The sequence below is a fragment of the Ursus arctos genome, unplaced genomic scaffold (genome assembly GCF_023065955.2).
Source record: "Ursus arctos isolate Adak ecotype North America unplaced genomic scaffold, UrsArc2.0 scaffold_19, whole genome shotgun sequence".
NCBI lineage: Eukaryota > Metazoa > Chordata > Mammalia > Carnivora > Ursidae > Ursus > Ursus arctos.
This window is the reverse complement of record NW_026622863.1, coordinates 3870388-3887539: the sequence shown is the minus strand read 5'-3', so window position 1 is coordinate 3887539 and position 17152 is coordinate 3870388. Positions and strand designations below refer to the sequence as shown.

Here is a 17152-nt window from a genome sequence, read left to right as displayed (position 1 = left end):
GCCGCCCGCCGCCCCGCCCCCCTCCTCCCCAATTAAATGACCCCACGCTTTGGCAGGCGCCGGAGCTCGCACATGCGGCCGCCGCTCCAGCCGCCCGGGGCCCGCCGCCGCCGCCGCTGCGTTCCGGGCGCGCTCGCCGCGGCGCCGCCGGGGGCTCGGCAGGCCGGGGGGGCGCCCCTGAGAGCGGCCGTGCGCCCGCGCCCGCGCCGGCCGCCCGCCGCCAAACTTCGCGGCGCGCTCATGCCCCAAGTTGGGCGCGGCGGCGGCGGCGGGCGCTGAGGGCGGCCCGGGTCGCGGGGCCGGGCGGACGCGGCGCGGCCATGAGCGGGCGGCCGGCGCCGCTCTCCCGCAAGCAGCGGCTCATGGCAGCCGTGGGCGAGCGGGCGGCGGCGGCGGGCGGCGGCGGGGGCGGCGCGCCGCTCTCCTGCTTCATCTGCGGCGGCGGCATCGGACGCGGCAAGGAGCTGAAGCTGCAGGTGAAGCAGCCGGCGGCGGCGGCGGGCGCGGGGGCCGCGGCGCAGCCCTTCTTCCCGTTCCTGCAGCAGCAGGAGCCGGCGCCCGGCGCGCGCGAGCTGTGCCCGGCCGACGGCTGCGTGCTGGTGTGCGCAGTGTGCCGCTGCTTCCTGGGCGAGCAGTGGGCCGCGTTCGAGCGCGCCCGCACGCCGGTGGACAAGCGCATGTACTGGCTCAAGCGGCCGCACCAGTGCGACGCGGGCGCGGGCGGACGCCGCGGGGCCGCCGGGGCCCCCCGCGAGTGGAACGTCGCCTACGCGCTGGGCGGCGCGGCGGGCGATGAGACGCGGGACTCGGAGCTGTCGGAGCTGTCGGACACCGACCCCCTCTCTGAGACCGAGCCGGCCGCGCGCGACGCCGCCAGTCCCCGCCAGGACGGGGCGCCGGTGGCGCGGGGCCCCCCGGGGCCCGGGCCTCGAGGAAGCCGCTGCCAGGAGTGGAGGCCGGCGCCGGGACCCCCTCTGGGACAGGGCGACGTGGAGGAGGAGGGGGCCCCCTCGAAGCAGCGCGGGGACGGTGAGTCCAAGACCGGCGTTAGGCGCAGACGGAAGGCCGCGGGGAGGCACTGTGTCCCCGAGGCCCGGGCCAGCGTCTTGAGGGGCATTCAGGATCCTTGGCAAGGCCCTCCAGTCCAAGTGGCCTCCGCGGACGGCATGAAAGGAGTCCCTTCGGGCAGGGCCGCCAAGACTCCTGAGAGCAGGCCGCCGGGGGAGACCCGCGGGAGCTACTGCATGTCCGAGGACAGTGACATCAACATCACCAGTGAGGAAGAGGACCACAAGGAACAGCCTCTCCTCGGCCTCAAAGAGAAGGAGCGCGCTGGCGGTGTCCCCTGGGCTTCCCTGGAGAGCAGGGCTGCGCCACCAGAGGGCCTTTGCTGCTACATTTGTGGGTCGGCTCTGGCCCCGTCCTCGCAGCACCAGATCCACGTGCAGAAGCAGGAAAAGCTGGCTCAGGCCCCCTTCTTCCCCTTCTTGTGGCTGCACAGCCCCCCTCCAGGGGCGCAGCCCATCAGCGAGGGCGGCAGCACCCTGGTGTGCCCCTGCTGCTTCTCCTCGCTCATGCAACAGTGGCAGAGCTTCGAGCTGGCCAACGTGCCCGTCCTACAGCGGCTGTACGTGGTGCCCCTGAACAGCCATGCCCCTGGCATGGCCTCCAAGGGCAGGAGGCTCCCCAGGGAAGAGGGCCCGCGTGCTGGGGCCCTGCCAGAGGCCTGCTACCTCTGCGGGGAGGACTGTACCCAGGATGCCCGGGCAGTGACCTCCAGGATCCTCAATGGCAGTGCCAGGGCCTCCATGCATTTCCCCTTCCTCAGCCTCCTGCCCTGTCCCCCCAACGCCCGGGGCCCCAACAAGCGCTGTGAAGTCCGAAGCTGCCCCAAGTGCTTCAGCGTCCTGGAGGACGTCTGGGCCCTGTACCGGGCCTGCCAGAACGAGGAGCTTATCACCTCCGTGCAGGGCTTCCTGGGCAGGTATCACCAGGCTTTCTCAGCCTCAGACCCTGCTCTCTCCGAGCCGCCGGCACCGGCCCAGGGCAGCCCGGCGTCTGTCTGCTACATCTGTGGGGCTGAGCTGGGCCCTGGGAAGGAGTTCCAGCTCAACGTGAACCCCTCCAGCCGCCTGGGGGAGAAAGAGCCCTTCTTTCCGTTCCTCACTGTTTACCCGCCTGCCCCACGTGCCAGGCCTGCTGACTCCACCGGCCTGGTGGCCACCTGCATACTCTGTTACCATGACCTGCTGGGCCAGTGGCTGCAGCACGAGGCCCGCAGCGCCCACCACACCGTCAGCCCCTGGTCTCGGCAGTACCAAGTGGAGACATTCGTGTGCTTCTTTTGCCAGCAGGAGAAGAAGCGGTGTCTTGGGCTGAAGGCCGTGCGGGTGGCCCGGCTACCCTTGTTTCTCTACACCCTCCGAGCCAGCCACAGCCTGCTGGTGGACGATGGGCGGCAGCTGATCATTGGCGCCTGTGTGGAGTGTGGGACCCTCGTGTGTGCTGGCCCAGGGCTCGCCCGCCAGGGTCCCGTGGGTTGGAGCTCCCCAGTGGCAGCGGCGATGAAGGTAAGTGGCGGTTTTCCCTTCAGCCTCTGTGATTCAAGCAGGGAAGGAAGACCTGTTATTTTCTGTTCCTCTGCTGGGGAGGAGGTTGTGCTGATTCTTTGCGATCCGTTCCAGTAGGAGGTGCCCTCCCGGAGTCACCGGGCTGACACGTGGGGAGTGCGTGGGCCTGGCTGAGCTGGGAGGCACGTGGAGTTGAGGGGACCAGGAGTGGTCTTGTGGAAGAATAGGGCACTGCTGAAAACAGCAGGCTTGGGCCTGAACTTGAGTGTGTTTGCAGCGGAGTCCGTCAAACAGAGGAAGTTCGGGGCATGTCTGTCATCCGCCTGATAACATTGGTAATTAGTCCAGCCGTGCAGGTCACCGGGAGGTCCCTGCGCTTACCCGGTTGGAAAGGCAGCAGAGGCGGCGGTTCCCCTCCACTCTGGAGCGCTGGCCCTGCTTAGCTCCTGCAGCTTTCCACCCGAGTTCACACTTTTCCTTTGAGACTCTCTAGTTGCTTCACAGCAGATGGAAACAGATTTTCAGATGTGGGGGTTTGGGACCCGGGGGACAGTGGCCTAAACAGACTTTCCCCCTGGTGGGAAGAGAGTCTTTCTTCTCTGCAAGTCAGCTGTGCAGGAGGAGGGCGGAGGGGGTGGTGGGGCTGGCGTTCGCCCCGTTTATAAGGCGCCTGCCTTCACGCTGCCTGCCCAGGAGGAGCCAGACTGGGGCTCAGTTAATTTTGGATCTGGCTTTGCAAAGGCCAAAGCAGGGCCTGCCCCCAGTGGGTCTGGGGAAGTAGGTGTTTGTGAGTCGGGATCACCGTGATGACCGTGGGGGGCCGCGAATCCTAACCTCTGATAGAAGCACTTAGACCGGTTTGTTTTAATCAGGGGCTTGTAGTGGGAGCCTCTGGCGAGGGGCCGGCAGAGGGCCCTGTGGATGGGGAAGAGAGGCTCCAACTTGTTCAGGAATGATTGTTCAATCCGTTTGAGAGCCTCCTGGTCCTGCCTCCCACTTACATGTGCGCGTGTGCGCTTGCGCGCTTGCAGGGCTTCTTGGGTCATGGTTCATTGACGGTGGTTGCATCTGTAAAGTGGACACATCCTCCCAGTGCCCTCCAGTACTTGCCCTGGGCCTTCATGCTCTGCCTAGGCTTCCCTCTCTGCCAATGTCCCTTTCAGACCGCAGAGACGTAACTGGGGGCTTTGGTGGGCCTCTCACTCTAAACGGATGCACGGATCGCTCCCCCCGCAGATGCTGAACTTCTCATTGGCCGCCTGTGGCAGTCTAGCCTGTGGGTTTGCTCCTGGGTATCTGAAGAAACCCAGCTTCTGGAAAGGCTGGAGCTGGGAGGTGAGCCTGGCTTTGGAGCAGAACAGACCTGGCTTGCCCTGTCTCTTGGTCACTGAGCACCTGCATGGACATGTCTTACCCTCCCTGTGCTCGTCCCGTTGGCTGGGGAGTGAAGATAGGGATCGCCTGCCCCTGGAGGGCCAAGTATGCGAACAGATTGAGCATGTAGTCAAGTGCCCGGCACATGGTGGGACCCTCCCATCCACCCCATGTGTTGGGCAGGGTTTTCTGGGATACAGGTCAATCGTCTGCGGAGCTCTCCATCTGCAGGATGGTTGTGGATCTCAGGCTTGGGGATGGTGGCACACAGAGGCGTCAGAGCGCTTCCTCTTAGGTTTGCCAGAGTGCTTTTCTGCAGAACATCCACTCTGGGGTGAGTTTTCCTGTGTTGATTTGCTCACTCATCAGGAGTTGATGAGATGCCAAGTGTGGGCCTCACGGGTAGGAACTGGAGGAAACCGTCCAGCTGGGAAGGTGGCAGTGGAGGGTAGCCCCGTGGGGATGGAAACGCAAGCTGGTGTCTGCCCAGAAGGGGTCAGCATGAGTTTGGGAAGGCTGACTGGCTTTCTCACTTTTGTATCATTTCTAAAGCAAGTTATTTCGTTTGCTCCTTTGAGGCCTTATTATTCCCATTTTTCGTTTGAGTAAATTGACTCAGAGAAGTCAAGACAGCGTTGGTGACTATCACACAGCCGGTAGACGTGGCTGAGGTGGGTCTTCAACCCAGGTCTTCCCACCCCTGAGCCCCACTCCATCCATCCCCTGTTGGAGGTGTAGCCTTGGAAGATGGGTAGGATGCGGTGGGGGGCGGCTCAGGGGTAGGGGGTCCAGCAGGAGAGGCCCGAAGGCTGGTGGGGAGATGGGAGAGCCAGTGGGGATGAAGGGGACTGAGGCTGCAGCGAACTGGAGGCCTTGGAGTCAGGCACAGGAGGCAGTTTTGAAGTCAGAGGCACAGGGGAGAGATAAAAAGTCCTTGAAAGAAGGCTTGGAACGCGCGGGGAAGAGATCCACCCAGGGCTGGGCCGTGGCAGTGATCCAGGTGGGTGGTGAGGCCATGGGCCTGGGGCAGGGGAGGGCAGCAGTGTGGCTCCCAGGCTCCAACAGCCAGAGGGCGGGAGGAGCATCAGCTTCTGCCTGGAGGAGAGCCTGACTGATGATCAGTAGAAAGCCGGAAATGCAGCCTCCTGCCCTTCCTTCCTCCCTCCCATTCATTTAACAAATGTTTATGGAGCGCCTACTCTGAGCCAGGCACTGTTCCAGATGCTGGGGATCTGGTGGCAAGTGCAGCGCCTTCAGTGTCAGGGGGAAGGGCATGGCGGCAGCAGCAGAGAACACGACTTCCCACAGAGCCGTAAACAGAGCAGGACAACCCCGGCGCCAGGGTGGGCACGAGGGGCGAGCTAGTGCTGGCCTCGGCGGCTGGAGACAAAGCAGGGACTCCCTGCCGGGGCCAGCTCTGGAGTCCCGCCTGTCTCTGGTGTGTGGTTTGAGGATTCAGGGGGAGTGGCTTAGGGGCATTGGAAGGTAGCCACCGGGAAACCACTGAGCCGGAACGGCATGTTCTGGAACCTCATCTCTACCGCCTGCTGTGATGCCTCAGTTGTTCCCTGGTACACGTTCATTCATTAGTGAATCAGCCTTAAACACCAGGAAAGAACACGGAGAAAGGGAGCAAGAGAGAAAGGGAGACAGGAAGGTGTCATCGACACCCTCTGTTCGGATCGTGTTTGTGGCTTTTCTTTCCAGCCAGACTTCTTGCTTCCTGGAGGGCGCCCTGTACCGTACAGAGTCCCCAGATCTCCGAGCCCGCGTCTGGCAGTGTTGGGGCTGGGCGGGGCAGGCTGCAGCCCACCCTCGCGGGGGCCCGGCACCCCTTCCCTGAGGAGGAACACCAGCACGCGGGCATCTCCGTGAAGCCGCAGAAGAGACCCTGGGTCGGCCTTCACCCAAACCTGGCTGCGTGACCTTGGGTAAGACTTACCCTTCTCGCTGCACCTGAGAGGTGGAGATGATCTTTCCTCTGGAAGGTCTGCAGTGGGAGTGGCTGGTGCGAGGTAGGAACTCAGGACACGTTCATTCAGTTCTCTCTCCCTGAGGTGCTGGTACCTGGGGGTTGTGTCTCTTGTTGGCACTCAGCTCCTATGCTGTTGCAGCCTCTGCTCGCCACCTTTCTGCTGGGGGAGGCTGGGTTGTTCCACCGTTCAGAGCTCGGGGGCACAGCAGGCCAGGCTGCCAGAGATGGCCTCTGGGGATATGGTAACAATGATGATGGCTTTACAGAATGCGCCCTGTGTTCAGACCGTGCCACTTGCGTCCCTTTTATCACTCATATTGGATCCTCACAGCGCCCTGTGCAGGGAGGTGAGCATCTCCATTTCTTAGAGGAAAAGCAAATCCAGAGAGGGCAAGCGATTTGCCCAAGGTCGCACAGATAGTATCAGCAGGAACGGCATTGGACTCCAGAGTCGGACTCTGGCATCTGGGCTCCAACCTCTGCTGTCTCTTGCCTTTCTGTCCCCTCTGGGGCACCCGCCGTGACAGTAGCAGTGCCCTGGAGGGGAGATGGTCCTAATTTCCCTGCACATGCCTCCCCCGCCCCTGGAGCAGCTGAGAGGCGGGAGTTAGCTTCCACGGGCCAGAGGCCCGGGAAAGCCCCCACCGGCGGGCTCCGCTATCCTGTCCCCCTCCCCCCAGTTCTCTGCCCTGCTGATAAGTGCCACCCTTTGTCTCTGTTCCCCCGGCATCGTGCTGGTGTTAAGATGTCGGCCGGGACCTCCTGCTGTGGGTCGTCCCCAATAGCTCTGCTGCGTGATCGATGGGCTTTCCTTGTGTGCCAGTTGGCGGGCAGACTGTCCTGCCCTCTTCCAGGGATCCGTCCGGGGAACGTTCTGGGTAATGGAGCGTGCAGCTGTTTACCTAACCACACCCCGGCCCCTCACTGCGGGGACACTGGGCCTAGCCCCTGGAGCGTGGCCTCCGAGCCCGGAACAGGTGCTGCTGCTGAGGCCCCTTTCTTTTCTCCACGCTGACATCTGAGGCCTGCAGAGAGCGTCTGTCATCACTCGCCTGTCAGGGCCGGTCGGCACATCTGTTTCCCGTGTTTCCCAGCTCTCTGCGCCCACACGGCTCCCTGCTTTTTAGGGAGGGCCTGGCAGCCCTCCTCCCTGGGGCCAGGCTGCCCTCCTCCCTGGGGCCAGGCTCATGAGACACCTAAGCGAGGCGAATGGAGGGGGGATCCTTCTGGAAGGTGCTAGAGGGGGCTGCCTGGCCGGGCCGACACCGTCACCCTCTCCCTGGCAGCACATGGGAAGTGGCCGGGCTTTGGGTGTTTCTCATGCTCCCACCACCTCCTCTAAGGGGGGGCCCGGGGTTTTCTTGGTGGGTTGGGAGCCATCTGCTCAGAGGAGTAAGCTCTCCAGACATGCCTTGTCCTAAACCTGGAGACGATTGGGGACACCTGGGAAAGAGGAAGTGGAGACAGAAGTTCTCCAAAACTCAGCCTTCCCTGGGAGCAGGGAGGGGCAGGGCGGTAGGGAGGCCATCTCTGGCAAAGTCCAGAGTCCTCTAAGCTTCCCGGCTCCTTCTCTGCGTAGATCTCTTGGGATCTCACCCTTTGAAAGTTAACTCCATGCGACTGTCTTTGGAGGGTTTGTAGGCTGTGGGCAGGCTTGCCCCACTGGCACAGTCTCTGGGCTGGGGAAGCACCCACATCTGGAGTTTGGGTTCCTCTTCGGCCCTGGATCCACAGCCTGGTTGGGGCGGTGGAAAGGGGTGATACTTCGGCCCTCTAGGAAGAGTACCTGGGAACGTGGCTTCCGATGGCCATGTAGCCCCAGGTGGGACATTCATGGGGGCCATTGTGAAGGAGCTTCTATTCACCATGTGACCTTCGTGGAGTTTCCCCATCTGTCAAAATGAAAGGTCTGGTCTTCGGGGGTCACAGGCGGCTTGCATTCCTCATGTGAGGTCTGACCGGCGTCTGGCACTGTTGAGGATGCTGAGCCTGTGTCCGGACTTGCTGGTAAATATCCAGTAATTGAGGGGTGCCCGGGTGGCTCAGATGGTTAAGCGCCTGCCTTCGGCTCAGGTCATGATCTCCAGGTCCTGGGATCGAGTCCCATGTTGGGCTCCCAGCTCAGCAGGGAGTCTGCTTCTCCCTCTCACTCTGCCTCTCCCCCTGCTTGTGCTCTCTCTGTCTCTCTCTCTCTCAAATGAATACGTAGACTCTTAAAAAAATAAATAAGTAAATAAAATATCCAGTAATTGACTGGCTGTCTCTTCTGTGGGGTTGGGAAGGAGAAGGTGCCTTCCTGGAATCTAGGTTTCCTTTATTTTCCTTTCTTCCAGCTGTATTGAGATACAGTTGACACAGAACATTGCATGAGTTTAAGATACAACATGTTGGTTTGATACATATATCTGTTAAAAATGATCACCACAATCTCACCACATTGTTACTTTTTCTGTGTTGTGGGGAGAACATTTAAGATCTACTCCCTTAGCCGCATTCTGGAAGGTATCAGAAGCTGCAGTGACCAGCTGTGCGTTAGTTCCCCAGACATGTGTATCTTGTCCCTGAAAATTTACACCTTTGTCCAGTATCTCCCCCTTTCATGGGGTCTAGGTTTTAAATTCAGACTGTGTTGTGGGGCCCCCCAAACACCATGGTATTCTGTCCCATGTTAGGGGCAGAAAAACTTCATGGATCACATTTTTGGGGGCCACACTAGACCAGGAGGACCAAGCCCCCAACCTAATGCCACTTTATGCTGGCTTATTTTTTCAGTAATATGAGCTAATTAGATGTATAGGTTTTGAAAGAAATTCTGGCAGTCCTGCCTCTTGTCTCTGCTCATGCTTCTACCCTTGTCCAGGGCTGCCCTGGAGAAACACACCTGGAGAACCACACATTCTACCCGTGAGATCAACAAATGTTTGAATGCTGACAGTGTGGAATCAGGCAGGCCCTGCCCTTGGGTGCTCATGTTGGGGGTCGGGGGGTTCTGGTCATGATTGTGCAGTGTGTTGAGTTCTGTGCTGGGGTCTGCTGGGACCTCACAGGAGGGTGGGAAACTGGTATGTTCAGGGAAGGCTTTCTGGAGGAGGTGACATCTAAGCTGAGTCCTGAAGGCTGGAAAGGACTCAGCCAGGTTCGCGTAGGAATCATGTGCTCCTGGAGGGGAGAGTATGTGCAAAGGCCTAAATGTGGGGAGTGGGATTTGCTGGAGAATCTTAAGTAGGTTTTTCAAGTGGGAGGTGATGCTGTGGGAGTGGTTGGCAGTGACCGGATATGGTTTGAATCAACGTGAATTTTATAATATCAGTGACTGGGCCCTACCCCAACCTATTAAATCAGAATCTCTGAGGCGTGACTCTGGTGGCCCTGGTATTTTAAAGCTTCTAGAAGATTCCAGCACTGGGGTAAGAACTGCTGATGGAAGGCATTGCAAGCATAACCCAGGAGTTTGGGACTTTCACCTTGAAAGCTGTGATGGTCACTAAAAGGATTCTATTCCTCCGTTCCGTCAATCTTTACTAAGTACTTAGTGTGTCCCATGCACCGTTCTGGGCATCAGGATCCAGCCGTGAGTAAACCAGATTGGGCGCCGGGAAGGGCTGGAACAGTGGTCAAGGAGTGGCCCAGGAGAGGTGAGCGGGCTGGGGGCTGTCCCCTGAGCAAGGAGGACAGTCTGGGCAGGGGCCTGAGGTGGGACCTCTGGACAGCGAGGACGCTGGGGTGCCTGAGGGCAGGGAGGGGCCAGTCAGGCAGGCCTCTTGCACTGACCTTGAAAAGACATTGTTTTTGTTTGATGTGTTTTTCAATGGAGATATCATTCACACACCATAAAATTCACCCTTTTAAAGTGGCTGATTCGTGACATTTAGCACATTTGCAGAGTTGTGCACCCACCAGCACTGTCGTCTACTCCGGAGCATTTCCATCACCTTCAAAAGAAGCCGCACGGCTGGAGCAGTGACCCTGCATCCCCCAGCCCCAGCAACTGCGCATTTCCTTTCTGGCTCTTTGCATATACCGAGTTGATGCACGCGGTCTCTGTGTGACTCCGTTCACCCAGCGTGTTTCTGAGGGCTGCACCCCCCCACAGCAGGTGTCTGCACGGCACGCATGTTTCGTGCTGAGTAGCATCCCCGTGTGCAGAGAGACCACAGTTCGCTTATCCCAGCCGCAGCTGACAGACATCCTGGTTGCTTCCACCTTTGGCTCCAGCGAATGCGGCCGCATGAGGCTGCCGTGACCATCTGCAGACGGGTTCTCGTGTGGATACCTGTTTGCGTTTCTTGCGGGTAGACACCCCGGAGCGGAATTGCGGGGTCACCTGGCAACTCTGTTTAACCCTTTGAGTTCCGCTTTCCCCCTGGGGTTTTAAGGACACGGTAGGACTTAGGTCGTTCCGTCAGCTCACTGACCAAAGCCGCATGTGCCATCCTAGGTCTCCCGATGGTGTTGGGAGATGGGAGTCAGTCTTCTCTCTGGGAGAAGGGGAGTTGTGTTAAGAATTGGGAAGGGGTTGCCCTTGCTCTCGGGGCTTTTGACTAGCTCCACCTCCAGCCCAGGAAACCAGAAGCACCAGATTCTGGTGCCAGCACTCACAGTGGCCTCGAGTAAGACTCTCCCCTGTCTGGGTCTCAGTTTTCCATCTGTAAAATGGGAGCAGACCGTGGACTAACGGCTGAGCCCCTTAGCGCCTGCACAGCTGCCTAGCTGTAGCCATCTCCTCTTTCTGGCCCCGTTGGCGGGAGCGGGATTGAGGGGGTGCGTGGAGAAGGCCCCCGACGGCGAGGTCTCCCTAGACTCTGAGTCCAGTGGGTCTCAGGTGCCCTGCCCCAGCACTGGCCACCCCAGCCATGGGCTGTCGCTCTCTGCTGCTGGCCGGTTTGGTGTGGAACCCTGTACGGAAACCCTGGTCGGTGATGCCAGCAGCCTCAAATGAAAAGCACAAAGGTCACAGTCAGAATTGGGCTCAAGTGAGCCGGGGTAGGCATGTGGGGACCCTGGACAGCAGCAGGCGTGTCTGGGGGCTACTGTTTCCGCCCAGCGGGCTGTTGGGTGAGAGTGAAGAGGCGAGAGGAAGCAGGGGGTCCACGGAAGACTCCCTCAAACCTCAGGGCCCACGGAGGCCACGTCTGCCTGCCCACCAGTCAGTATCCTCTGTTGGGCAGAGCCAGTGGCAGGGAAGGGCACAGAGGTTCTGTCCTTCCACCTGGTCCTGGTGAAGACACAGTGAGGCCTAGAGAGAGGATGATGAGGACACTGAGGGTCCTAGCAGCATGCTGATAGCACTCACTCTGCCAGCTGTCGTCCTGTAGTGCCTCATGCAACCCTCCACCTGTCTTATGAGGTAGGTTTTCCGATTTTATTAATGAGGCAATTGAGGCACAGAGAGGGGAAGTCTCTTGCCCGGAGTCACACAGCTGGCTGGGAAGTCTGGAGCTGGGATTGGAACCAGGCCGTCTGGCTCCAGCATCCAAACGCTTAACTGCTGCGCCACCCTCCCCAGGATGCCCCAGGGGAGCGTGGGATGCTGGGATGCTGCCACATGGGGGTAACGGTTGGTGGACCTGGTGTGTATGGTTCAGTGCTGGGAGACCTGAGGGCCCAGCAGATGGAAGGTCGCCACAGGTCAGGTTCGGCTCTGCCCTCTGGGTCCCGCTGACCCTCTTGGCTCCGTTTCCCGCAGCTGCCCACTGATGGGCCATCAGCCCAGGACCCCAGTAGGTCCTGTCACTGGCTCTTCTGCCACCAGCTAATTGGGCGACCTTGGCTAAGATGCCAGCCTCCTCCCCAGGCTGCCCCTTCCTCCCCTGACCACAGAGGGTGGTGTGAACTGGCCTGTGGGGAGGTGGCATGAGCCCCACCTTTCAGATGAAGAGGCCAAGGCTCATAAATCTGGGAGCTGGGGATCAAATTACTAGCAGTAAGTGGTGGAGCTGGGCCACCGGTGAGAACAGGGTGGTCTGGCTCCAGGGCCTGTCCCCGTCCCCCTGCCCGGGGTTAAGCGGCCCTTCCTGGAGATGGTGTGGGGGTGGCAGGGACCTGGCCTTCATCCAGCCCTGCCCTGCTTCAGCCACACAGGAGGCTGCCTGGACCAGCTTCCAGCAAGGGGCTTGGAGGAGGGGGTCAGAGCATTGACACACTGCGGCGGCATTTTATAGGCCATCCCAGACCCGTAAACCCCATCTCCTGGCTTCCAGACGGGAGGGTTCGCAGACGGGGATTAACAGGCTTGTGTGGCTTCTGATGAGCCAGTGACACAGGAAGGTGGGAGGCAGGCGTGGGCATGGCAGGACCGGAGTGTGGGGGCACAGGGGGTCCCGGTGACCACAGCACAGGGGCCACTCTGAAACGAGGGAGGCTGGGAGGAGCCTTCAGGCATTGGAGGCTCAGACGGCCTGAGAGCCTGGCTTGCCATTGGCTGCAGCACCAGCTCCTTTAATCCGATTCCTTTGAGCGGCTGGATTTCTCCAGGCTTGCCCTCTTCCCTTCCAGAGGGCCTTTCTCACAGTCGTGTGCTGTTTTTTCTTTTGTGTGATTATGCGACATCCCGGGGCCGCTGGACAAGGGAGGCCTGGAGTGTTCAGAGCGGCTTTATGCTCCTTTCCTAGGGCTGCTTGCACCAAGTGCTGAGGGACTGCCAGCCGTGCAGAATGCAGCTTGGCCCTGGGAGCCACCCGGGAGGGACAGGCTGAAGTGAGCTGGGCGTCCCTGGGCCACCAGCCTTGCAGAATGCATCTCGGCCCTGGGAGCCACCCGGGAGGGACAGGGTGAAGTGGGCTGGGCGTCCCTGGGCCACCAGCCCTGCAGAAAGCAGCTCGGCCCCTGCCGCGGGCCCATTGCCTAGGTCTTGTTGCAGAGGAGAGGAGATGCGTTTCTGACGCACATTTTCCCTCTCGTGCAGGAGCTGAAGTTTTGCCAGCGGACCTGCACGTCCCTGGTTAGGCATGAAAACTGGCCACTGGCCTCTGTCCCTTCAACCCCACCATCCAGAGAAACCAGGCTCGGGGCTGGGGTACCAGAGTGTCAGACTGTCCCCCAGTGACCTCTTTCCCCACCTTCTTGTGCTCCGTGTGCGGATAGGAGGCTTGGTCGGTGGCCTGACTCTCCTTCTCTTACTGAAGCTGCAGGAGCTTTTCTTGCCTTTTCAAAACTGGGTAGGGCGGTAGTGGGCCTGGTGTTGTGAGCTCTCATACTGCGTGATTGCTGATTGCTTCCGGTTAACGGGCAGACCCTGGCCCTGGCTTGCCGGTTACCTGTCACTTGTCAGGTGACTAGACGAATTGGACCTTTCTCTGGGGGTTTTAAGGACTGGCTTCAGGGCAGGTCCAAGGAAGGCGAGTGGAGGAGATGGGTGTCACTGGAGGCTGGCTGAATCAGGAGGCCAGCGGGTTGCTGGGGATGGCATGAGAGCCGGGTGGGGAGGGGTCCTTCTTCCTCTGACATTCCCCAGCCCCCTCCAGGTACACCCGCATCCCCCCGCCACCCCAGCATACTCACCTTCTCTCCCATGTGTTCCCAGACCCTCTCTCTTCCATCCCGTCCCCTCAGTGCACACACACTCTCACCCCGGCTCCCTGCCTGCCTCGCCCCCTCACGCGTGTATGTGCTTGTGGCTGTGTGCTCGCTCGCTGCACCACGCTCTCTGGGGAAGGGTGTTAGTAGCTACTACAGTTTGGGTTTGTCTCTTCTCCCTTTTAACTTTGTGAGTTTTTATTACTCCATGAATTGGGGACCCTGCATGTTTATAATTGTTTTGTCTTTCTGATGGATTGCTCCTTCCGTTGCAGTGATGTACGCCCCTCTCTCTGACAGTGTCTCGAGTCTGTCTTATCTGGATTATCCCCCGTCTGAAAATCAAGGCCCCGGAGGCTCAAAGAAGGGAAGTGACTTGCCCAGAGCCACACAGATGTCCAGGTCAGGGGCAAGATTCACGCTGGCCCAAAGCTTCCTCCACTCCAGCAGCCGCTTTGGGGCGGTGGGTCTGAGAGGAGCCCCTCCCTGGTAACTTCTTGGGTGCTTACATTTTGATGTCATCGTTGTCAGGCAGCCAGGGCTGTGTCCCCGCCCGCCCTCAGCAGAGGACCCCCCAGGAGCCCGGCATCTGGCCTACAGCCTGCGGGAGCTCAGCTGAGCATGCTTGGAACACACTCTGGAAACTTCTCACCAAACTCTGCTCCGGAGTTCCTAACCCTCCCCACCCTGTTTGGTGAGATTGTTCCGAGTGTGTTGGGCAGACCTTCTGAGTCCTCCCATGGAGAAAGCGTTTCCGTGGGTGACAGGAGAAATGTCGCCCCTCCCTGGCTTCCCTAGTCTGTGGGGGCCTTTTGGAACTTGTGCCAAATCCACCTCCTGGTGGCTTCACCCTGGCCAGGCCCACGGTCTGAAGCTCCTTGGGGGCTCTGCACTGGTGGCCTGCCAGCTCCCCAGTTCCGGGGGAGAGCTGCCTCTGCCTTCCCAGGGCATTCTGGGAAACTCTGGGGCCCTGCAGGGAGCCTGGGGGGACGTTGCCTAGGAGATGTGTGTATGGGGGATTGACTCAGAAGGGGGCACCTTTGCTGTGGGCTGTATATCAGGGGTATCAGCCAGGATGGTGGGTGGGTCTATCCAGCAGGGTTTCTCTGAGCCCCTACTATGTGCTGGATGCTGCAGAATGAGGGAAGCAGGGCACATGGGGTGGGGGGGGGGGGACCATGATCATGTCTGCCGGAGGGTGTGAACGCCATTACTTACCCGCTCCTCCTAGAAGCCATCCGTTGTAAACACGTTACTGTTTTACATACTACTGGGCCAGAAAGCTGCCGTGAAGCTGACACCCCAGCCACTGTAAGACTCCTGATTGCAGAAAGCTTCCAGTGTGAGACGGAGTCTGGGCCTTCGGATCCCTGGGATGCGGGGACACGTGTGTGTGATGATGATGATCAGAAGTGGCAGTGACAGCTGCCATGCGTTAATGCTGGCGAGACATTATCTTACCACCCCGTGAGTGAGGGAAGTTGGCACTCATCTCTCCTGGTGGGCCCCTTGGTGACTTTGCAGGGACTCAACAAGGTGGGTCCCATTGAGCCAGGATCGGACCCTGGTTGGGTTTGAGGTAGCGACACAGCCACACTCAGGGCCATGAAGGAGCCGTGCTCCTTGGGATGCATGTGTCTCGCCTCTGTCACCTCTGGGTCCAGGGCTGGGGAGCAGTCTCACTGCCAGGCTGGCTCTGTGACATGCAGGTGCCCGGGGGCGTGACGGGCCTCGTGATTCTGTCTGCAGTGGCCCCGGGGCCCTGGCTGGTGGGAGGAGCGTGAGCAGGGCCAGGCTGTGACCCCACCTCCCCACTGCCCTGCTGGGGCTGCTGCCAGCTGGACCGAAGGTCCAGGGAGGGCCTGGGCACCCACCCACCCGGCTGAGAGCCCTGCAGACCTAGGAACCTTTCTGCTCTGGGGAGAGACAAGTGCATGAGACACTTGCCTCCCAGATTTTTCCCCTTCTGAAGGGCTGCTCCGCTCTGTCCCTCTGCTGCTCCCAGCCATCCATCCGGAAGGGGTGCTGTGAGCACTGTGTCACCCCTCTGAGACTGATGGGGAAACTAAGGCTGCAGGTGGGGTGATGCTGGTCTCCTCTCGGTGGGCGGATGGTGCGGTTTGGCTAACGGTGATCTGAAGTCACATGTCGGCAGCCACCCCTGCTACCCGTGTGGTCCTCAGCATGTCACTTTCTCTCTCGAGCCTCGGCCCCTCACCCATACACCAGGACAATCCTAGGACCTCCCTCCTAGGGACGTAAGCAGGTGGAGTCCCTCGTGGAGGGCCTGGCGAGCTGTCCAGACTCTGGAAGTGGTGACTAGTTACTGGGAGCAGAGGAAGGAGGAGAGGGAGGAATGTGAGGCCCCGCTGACAGCCGGGCCTCAGGGGCCCCTGGAATGAACATGCCCTACACCCCTCACCCCTACCCGTGAGCCCCGACCAGGGCCGTGCATAGCCCATAGCAGGAACTCCTGGTTTGTCTCCCATGAGCCTGGGTGCCAACTGCAGAGAATCCAGGCCCTGTTCAAAATGACCACCACCACCCAGCCGTGGCCTCCTTTGTCCAAGATGAGGCAGTATGGGGGATGGGAAACCTGGAGCACGTGGGATCTGAGCTGCATCGTTCCTTCTCTGGGCTCCCGGTGTTCATCTGAGAGACGAAGGGGGCATTCGGGTGAATGGTGGATGGTCCTTCCCCGGACTCCAGGCCCCGAGAACACCCACGTTGGCCTTTGGTGGCAGTCAGCAGGTACATGCCACCTGACTGCTTGTCTGTCTGTCTGTGGGGCCTGTTCATGCATCTGTACGTGGGAATCAGTGTGGCATGTGTGTCACGGGGCTTGGCACAGAGTACAGGCTCCGTAAATGTTGGCTCTTAACTACTTTTGCAATTTGTCATTCAATTTCTTCCCCAGCCCTCTGCATTCCAGAGAGCTGAGCTGTGGACTTTAAACACACAGGGGTCTGGACAGTGGGAGTGAAACGAGGTGAACCGGGAGGGGCCCTGTGGGGGTCAGGACCCAGGAAGCGGGGGGGACACTGTAAAGTCGAGTTAGAAGAATTTACAAAGACCTACTATTCTCAGTGCTGTGTCCCCATTCTCACGTGCACAGTTCTTAACCCTCAGCACTCCATGCAAAGTCTGATGCATGGCTGGATTTTTCTGGGGAGAGGATCAGTAATTCTTATCAGACCCTCACTGGGTTGTGTGGCCCCCAGAATGTAAAGAGCCAGTGTTACAGGTGCACTTACTGTACTCGCACTCGTGAGCCCTAGGCGCGTGAGCCAGCTCCTTATTCCTTGAGACCGCCACACTTGTTCCCATCACGATGTCTTGACACCTGCTCTTTCTTCTACTTTTCTGCCTGTTTCCCGCTCCAGGAGGCCTTCTCTGCTAACTTCTGTCCGCCGAAGTTTCTCTTCTCTCCTGGCTGCCATAGGCACTTGTCTGTATGCACCTATTTCACGCTTGGTAGTAAATTACACTTTACTATATGTGGTTTCATGTTGTCTTCTGATCACCTCACATGGGTGAGCCCTGTCTCTCCCACTAGATAGAGAAAATAGCTGAAATTGGAATCTGTATCCTTTGACCCTCCACTGGTTTTTCTCTTGTGTATTGATTCCTGGTCAGCCCGTGGGCGTGGTATCCCCGAGGAGTGCCATGGCTGGCTGAAGCACGGCTGGCAAGATCAAAGTCTCAGAGAAGATAGGAG

At 59.7% G+C, this 17152-nt stretch overlaps 1 protein-coding gene across 3 annotated transcripts in view; it reads left to right on the top strand.

The window, feature by feature from the left end:
* Window positions 1–342: 342 nt before the first annotated feature.
* Window positions 343–17152, top strand: part of GSE1 (Gse1 coiled-coil protein) — a 407885-nt gene continuing 391075 nt past the window's right edge. For 2 of the 3 annotated variants that reach the window (XM_044382350.3, XM_044382348.3), the window contains exon 1: window positions 344–2570. In XM_044382350.3, the coding sequence (XP_044238285.3) occupies window positions 363–2570 (2208 nt within the window). In that variant the 5' untranslated portion in view covers window positions 344–362. Of the gene's footprint in view, window positions 2571–17152 lie in introns of all 3 variants that reach the window. The other variant, XM_044382349.3, reaches the window with a different exon arrangement.